At 39.5% G+C, this 7,859-nt stretch overlaps 1 protein-coding gene across 3 annotated transcripts; it reads left to right on the plus strand.

Annotated features, from left to right (window-relative positions):
• The first annotated feature begins 395 nt into the window (after positions 1-395).
• Positions 396-7,616, plus strand: stx2b (syntaxin 2b). 3 transcript variants are annotated; one of them, XM_085293757.1, is made up of 11 exons: positions 396-741; positions 847-921; positions 1,020-1,119; positions 1,705-1,779; positions 1,860-1,933; positions 2,547-2,655; positions 3,926-3,999; positions 4,152-4,289; positions 4,643-4,753; positions 4,901-5,009; positions 5,178-7,616. In XM_085293757.1, exons 1-10 carry the CDS (start codon positions 712-714, stop codon positions 4,994-4,996), a joined length of 882 nt encoding a protein of 293 aa, XP_085149883.1. In that variant the 5' UTR covers positions 396-711; the 3' UTR covers positions 4,997-5,009; positions 5,178-7,616. The 3 variants fall into 3 exon arrangements, with proteins under 3 accessions (XP_085149883.1, XP_085149884.1, XP_085149885.1); XM_085293758.1 differs by lacking the exon at positions 4,901-5,009; XM_085293759.1 differs by lacking the exon at positions 4,901-5,009 and having other exon boundaries at positions 5,181-7,616.
• Positions 7,617-7,859: the final 243 nt, after the last annotated feature.

The raw sequence follows: 7,859 nt of genomic DNA on the forward strand, positions 1-7,859 counted from the left end.
AGCGCTTATATATTATTTATAAAAAACCTTTTCATGTTACCGCAAACTGTTGTTGCTGTCTAAAAAAAATTAAATAAAGAAAACAAATTGATATTAAAAAAATCGATTTACAATAAACTCAGAAATGCCACAAAAGATTAAAGTCTGACAATGGTACCTCAAATAGTTTCAGATTTGTGTAATAGTTCTACCAAGTTCAGCCCTTTTGAAATATGATTGCAGCCATTTAGTTTATTTATCATAAAGTTCAAATGCGATTAAGGGAGGACCAGATTCTCCATCAACGTCATCTGAGAGAGAGAGAGACCTCACAGAGAGGGACAGAGAGAGAGAGAGAGAGAGAGAGAGAGAGAGAGGCGTATCCCGGGGAGAGGGATATTACTGTGGATCTATTACGGATCCGATGCACTTGTTGAGCGGGGAATATCGGCAGAGTTGAAACAGGAACAGCCCCTTCTGGGTTTATTTCTGAGTTGTGTCTTGGACCCAGTTTTGATCAAACAAAGCTCGACCTGTGGCACTGACTTCCTATTTCTGCGACTGTCATCTCACAACCTCGTGGGCCTGGATCTCAGAGATTAAACTAAATCTATTTTTATTAGCCACCTGGACCCGACTGCGCGGCAATGTTCCTCTCCACATGGAGATGTACAGGATAGAGCCAGCATATGCTTTACAACTAGCTGAGCGGGAGACGAGCTGACCGGTGTGATGAAGGATCGACTGGCTGAACTGACCGCTGTAAGTGTTTTTGTTTTAGCTTCAACTTCGTGGATCGTGACATGAAATAGCCTGGCGGCATTAAAAAAAAAAAAAGGTCACTCAAACACATTTTCATCCTCGTAGGCCGCTTCACAAACAGAAGAGGATGTTGCAGTTACAGTTAACCAAGATGGATTCATGGATAGCTTTTTCAGAAGGGTGTGTACTACTGTGACTTCCAGAATGTGTATTAAGACTAAAAGCAATAATAATTGAGGACACTGATGGATTCTTTGCTTATTTATCGGCTGGTGTAGGTGGAAGAAGTCAGAGGAGTCATCGATAAGATCTCCATACAAGTGGAAGAAGTGAGGAAGATCCACAGCATGATCCTGTCGGCACCCAACACAGATGACAGTAAGTGTGGGTCGTTTAGGATGTTAACATCCTTTAGGTTTTTTTTATTGCTTTATTTTTAAAAATGCATGGATGGAAGTAGTCTTTTTGGGCACAGAGTCAACGTGCTTCAGATGTCTTCCTTCCTTAGTTGCGATGAATGGCCGGCAGACCGGAAACCTGTGAAGGAAGTAGCACTCAAATTTGCATCAAACCTGACAAACTACTGTGAGATTCAGGACTTAATCAGGGATTTAAACATGCTGTTTTACTAAAAAAGAATTTCTACAAATTCCAAATGGTTTTAAATTATGACTGATCCTTTAATTAGATGCGAATCAGTGTCTAGCCTTCTTTACTGTGTGAGTGGAAAATCTGGTCACAGGATAACTCAGTTTACTTTGCCATGGAATCAGTTAATGTAGTTCATAACAGTGTCCATGACGTGGAAATTGTCCTTTATTTTGTAACCTCTCCATTATTGCCTCGGGGTCGTTGCCAAGTGACCAGCTGAAATCAGAGCAGATCAAATATTTGGATTACCTGGATGACGACTTTTCTTCTAAACAAACTCAAATCTAACACATCTCCTGTTTGTGTGCGAAGGGACAAAGGATCAGCTGGCTGCACTCACCAATGATATCAAAGGGAATGCCAATGTGGTGCGAACCAAACTAAAATGTGAGTTCAGCTGTCGTCCACATTTCTTTCATGTGTTTCAAATTGTGTAACAATGTCATTTTTACTTTTTTTTTTCACAGCCATTGAGCTGAGCATGCCCAAAGACGATGCTGCTAACAGGGCCTCCGTAGACTTCAGGATCCAGAAAACACAGGTCACGATCTCCTCACACACGCACACTTATCACATACCTGATCACACGACGACCCAAGCACTACTCTGTCAGCTGTATGCAGAACTTCATACAGATAAAAGCTGTTTTGTTTTTATTATAAATAAATCCAGACAAAATAACTTCTGACTATCCAGCTCTCAGCTTTACTTCTGTATTTTGTTGATGGTATATTTCTCTAGTTTAAGAGCAAAAACTGTATCATAACCTTCCAACACTTCCAACGTGTACTTTGTATCTTGTACTTCTGAATTATAAGGTATTAAGTCTTAAAACTTTGCAGGGTGACATGATGGTCCAGCTGTTAACCGTGTTGCCTCACAGCAAGAGAGAGCTGGATTTAAATCCGGTCTGGGTACTCTGGCCTCCCACAGTCCAAAGAAATGCACTGGGTTAGATGGACTGTTTCTAAATGGGCTGCAGGTGTGAACATAAGGGTGAATGGTTTTCACTATATGTGTTACCTCTGTGGCAGATTACTCTGCCGCTCCCCTTAAAACAGCTGGGATAGGCAACCCTGAGCTGGATAAGCAGAAGTCTGGAAAGCCTGCAGCACATTATCACTTTGTGTCCCTGTGTTTTGACTTGTCCTCAGCACACTGTGCTCTCCAGGAAGTTTGTGGAGGTCATGACCCAGTACAACGAGACTCAAGTGTCCTTTAGGGAAAGAAGCAAAGGAAGAATCCAGAGACAGCTGGAGATAAGTGAGTGACAAATAATTGTACTCCTGTATCGGAATAAGCCCAGGAATAATGGGCTACATTAACTACCAATGGAAGACCATACAGGACTTGAAATTAATTACACTTTCAATTCTTTTGACAAATTTAAAAAAGTAGTGCTAAAAGGGCGACAAAAGAAGTAAAACCCTCAAGCTGTGTTAGGGCAGGATCCAGGAAACAGACCGCACCAGCTTCCTCTCTGCTTCTCTGGACACCAGCCTTAGTGCTGATAAACAGAGAAGAGCAATAGTATAGGGTTTCTGCAACGCCCAGACAATAAATTTCCAGTGTTTTGGAAAGAAATGTACTAAAAATGGTTCCCGTATTAGCAACATATAACGTAGTCTCATTAACAAATATTCTATATCAGATAGAAATGATTGTTTAGGTACAATAAGATTCATATTTGTTATAACTCCAGATTTGTAATTTGCTTTCTGCTTATTGTGTTAAGTCCTCGCTGTTCAGTATCCCTGTAACAAACAGGCAGATCCATTGTATTAAGTATATGTGAGTAACAATAGTGAAAAGCAAAAAATAAAAAAGGGTTGACTCCCAGAGCCAGTCCCTGCGGCCGGCATTAATGAGAGGCTCTAGTTCTGCAGACGGGCGAGCCTGATACTGGAGACGCCTCTCTGTGTTTGCGTTGCCCGGGATACGAGCAGAGCACTCAGCGGCCTGTGCAACAGTAGTTCACCTGTCTTTGACCAGACTCAGTTTGTGCTGTCGCCAAACACCAATAACTGACACCGTTCACAAGTAAAAGCCTTGATGTGTAGCGATGAGCTGAGCGCATGGTGTGTTTTGCTTTGAGTGTCTCTCTGAGGAACAGCCACCGATAAAGGTGTGCGATATACAGTAAGCACCTGCACAGCGGTCTCTCTCTCTCCAGGGAGAGTACTTTACAACAGGAGGCATGGTTGCTGTAAAAGAAAGCCCTCTGTTTGTAGAGATTGTTTCAGGAGCTTTGGGGGGGGGTGGGGTTTGTAGATTTCGGTACCTCTTATGCAACCCTTTGGCATGAATCCACTGACAGCTGCAGCAGGCAGAGATGGGGCAAAAGAAATAAAATATATTCAGAGGGATTCTTCCTCAGTTCCATAATGACATCAAATGAAGGCATATTACTTTCATGGGTGGGAGCAAATACACATGGTCCAAAACAGTCACTTTTGTTAGGAGTGCCAAAACTTATGAATCAAATAAAACTGCCAGACAATTTTGAATTCTTTGTTTATTTGTTTAATTCTAGCTGGAAGAGTGACCACCAATGAAGAACTAGAAGACATGTTAGAAAGTGGAAATCCATCCATCTTCACCTCTGATGTACGGTTTCTCCAGCATTAATGTGCTTGCTTGGTAAAATGCCACGACTGCCATCTAGTGGCTGATGAGTAAATCTTTTTTGCAGTTGGGGTTGTGTGCCGATGGGGTGATTTTGGATGGATTTTTGAAGGTATTAAATCTTTCTCCCTCAGATCATTTCTGATTCCCAAATCACACGGCAAGTCGTGAACGAGATAGAGTCACGACACCAGGACATCATGCGCTTGGAGACGAGCATCAGGGAGCTCCATGCGATGTTCATGGACATGGCAATGCTGGTAGAAACTCAGGTAAGAGCCTCATCTGAGTGGAAACTTTCACAAGCAGATCTGTTGATTTTTCTTTTAAAACTTGTTTCTAATATTGTTTACTAGGTATATTAGAATGGAGCTCATAGCACAAATACCAGTATCAAATCAGAGGTGTAAAACATAAGGCTTGTGGCCACTAAGACTTGTCCAGCAAGGAGGTGTACCCCCCCAAACTGTCATTCACTATTTACAAAATTAAAGGACATAAAGTTCCTGTTTTTCCACTACTATAGAAATTACTGCTTAAGATCAAAGTGGCCTGTATGTGATCCAGGATGTGAAATAGGTTTGACATCCCGGCCATAAATAAAAGCATCTGCATTCATTTACAGGGGGATATGGTTAACAACATTGAGAAGAACGTCTCTAATGCAGCTGAATACATTTGTCGTGCAAAGGAAGAGACCAAAAAAGCAGTCAGGTACCAGAAGAAATCCCGGAGGGTATGTGCTCCTTTCTGGTTCTTTCTTGATGCAATTTAAAAAATATAAATCTTTGTAAAGGTAAATTTGATATAAGATCGTGGTCTAAGCAGCATTTCTTTTCATTCATGAACTTTAAATAACACCGTCTTCCTCTTCACTTGCCAGAAATACATTATTCTTGCCTTTGCTCTGTTGATCCTACTTGCTGTTATTGCACTAATTGTCGGCCTGTCTGTCGGACTAACCAAACCCCCTGCATGAGACCTGCTGTGAGGTAACAACACTTCCACACCCACAACTTCCTTTTCTTGAGCCAAACATCCATCTCTTAATTTATGAATCTATTTTATATATTATGTTCATCTGCCGAATGCTTCACTGGATCTGCGGTTTCTCATATGCAGCCAGTTCCTCTGACTACTCCTTTCTCCTGTTTTGACAGAAGCTTCTCTACCTTGCCATGTGTGGAGGTTTCATACTTTTACTCATCATAATAGTCGGAGTCTTTGAGTAATGAATTCCATCGTGTGCAGTTCCACAGCAGTCAGAAGTGATGAAACTTTTACAAACTTCATAATAGGACTGTCAGCCGCTACCCAGCAGGACGGATGTCTTGAGCAGAACTTTTCCCCCATTATTGTTATTATTTTTAAAAAAAACAATGACTCCTGATAACAACCAACTGACAGCTGATATTTGGAATTGATACATTTTTACGGTAAAAGAAAGTTTTAATGTTTACATCACTTCACTACATATGAAAAAAGCAGATCTGGCATATTTACATGATGGACACAAGTGTTGGTGTTAATTAATACCTTTTCTTAATTAAAAGAAAAAATAATCAAAGCCTAAAGCTTAGCAGCAGATGTGTATATAGATATAGATCTGTTTGTCTCATCTTCCCAGTACCCCTGCTATTCTTCAATGTTTTTTTATTTTATTTTAATTTTTCGCTTTTTTAGCAATTTAATCACTCACTAAAGACAACATCTTAAAGTATTAATTGTTACTGTTTTATGGCAGTTAGGGCGTGTCTGTCCAATTAGAAGCATGAATTCCTTCTCGTGGTCAGCAGAGTCCAGTGCAACAGATCTTGGTGGGGAAAATATTCCTCGGCTCCTTAACACTTTCCTTTGGAGTTAATGGCCTCAGTTGCCAGTTTCATGCCTTAGTGAAAACATGGTGCTTATATTTGATGATAAAGAGACAAAATATATTTTTAAAATTTAAGTTGGGATAAAATGTAAAAATAAAAGCAGAATGTAATTATTCAAAAGCAAATCCTCATATTTCATTACTATAGAACACAGAAAACATATCAAATGTTTAAGCTGAAAAAAATTTATGAAACAATAAAGCATTCTTTATTCTGAAATTGTTCCATAATTGGTCTTGCAAATTGGTGAGCCTGAAATTACTCTGAAATTTGTTCCTATTTTTGATGAGTTTTAAGGATGAAGACTGAATTCAATAAAACTGGAATAGAGGTGGGCATACTTGTCATAACAGAAGTAGGTTGTAAGATTGTGGGATGTACCACTTCAAGGATATCTGCTATTCTACCTTCAAAACACAGCTCATCTAGCTACTGGTCAGCTCCAGTCTGTGTGTACTTTACTGTGCCAGAATAGCCTTTAGTTTTGATTGTTTGTTATATGCATGTAACTAATCGGATGTGATTGGGACATTGCTCTAGGTCACAGAGTAGTGGTCCAGCAGTAGTCTGTTTTGTGTGGTTCTAAAGTTTCAAGGTTTATATTTTCACTGCAAAAATATATCAATTCTTCTTAACTGTAAAACATCATAATTGCTATCAGCCCTGAACAAAGACGCAACAGTCAACACACAGAACCAGTTACAATAGACACAACAACATCGGCCTCTGTGTTATGCTGAAGTAGAGCACGTCTGTTCAATACAGCAGATTACTGTTGTTCTATATTGCTGTTAAATAGATTTTTTTGTGCTGAAGAAACAGTTTGACATTTTGGGAAATGATTTGGGTGCTTGTTGAGGGTTCGATTAAAGGATTAAGTATAACTTGCATGTTTAAAGTAATAAACATGCCATAGACACTTTTTTTTTAACCCAGGCTAGGATAGCTGCTGGCTGCTGCTTCACATTAAACACAGACACGAGAGCATATCATTCTTTTATCATAATTTAATAAAGCTACAACAACTGCCCAGACAGTGGTGCACTGGTTAGCACTGTTGCCTTGCAGAAAGAAGGTCCTGGGTTCAGGTCTACCAGCTAGCTGGGGCCTTTCTGTGTGGAGTTCACATGTTATCTCTAGGTACTCCCACAGACACACGTGGGGTTTGTTTAACTGACTGTAGATGAATGGCTGTCTCTCTCCAAGTGCTAGTTTGGCACCATGTCCCAGCTGTGTACCCTGAATTGGGTAAGCTGATGCATGTCACAATTTTATCAAACTGCTGCTTTAGTGTCAAAACATGTGACCAGCTCACTTCTCTGTAAACTGACGGCATACTTTGTGTTTACATGTTCAAGTATGTGCTTTATCCTTTTCACCTGTTGTGTATATATAATGTTATTTGTGTGATGTGAATGTTAAACTACTACAGCTCAGGAGACCTTTAGGAATTTCATGTAGTAACATAGAATCCACTGTTATACTGTAAATGTGCCTTCTTGACATTTTAATATGAAACCTTAACCTTAAGTGCATTTGTCACAGCTACTGAGTGTGATGACTGAAATACTGCTGTGAAAAGAGTCATGCAGTAATGTAAGACTCTTGGAAGAATATTTCAGGAACACACATTTTTATTTTGATACCTTTTTGTTTTTTGCTTGATTTTTGTATTTTATACTGAAAAAACAGATATTAACTAATGCAATAAATAAAAAATCCAGAATGAAAAGTCCTGTCCTTGTTTATTTTCTTAAAAACTTCTTAGTTAAATATACAGGGGCTATCCAGATATTTAAAATAATAAATAAATAAAATCTCTGACTATTCAAGACAAAATTAGGGGTATTTTGCCTGCTCTAATAACACTTCAAACATTTGGAGGTTCAGTTTGTTTAAAAGAAGCGGAAAGAAACAGAGGCTGCTGTTTACTTCTGGCCTAATGAGTGCTTTGCACAAAGCACT

Source organism: Mchenga conophoros, linkage group LG12, assembly GCF_057382185.1.
Source record: "Mchenga conophoros isolate Kocher_MC1m ecotype Shallow Benthic linkage group LG12, M_conophoros_male_GT1.1, whole genome shotgun sequence".
NCBI classification, from domain to species: Eukaryota; Metazoa; Chordata; class Actinopteri; order Cichliformes; family Cichlidae; genus Mchenga; species Mchenga conophoros.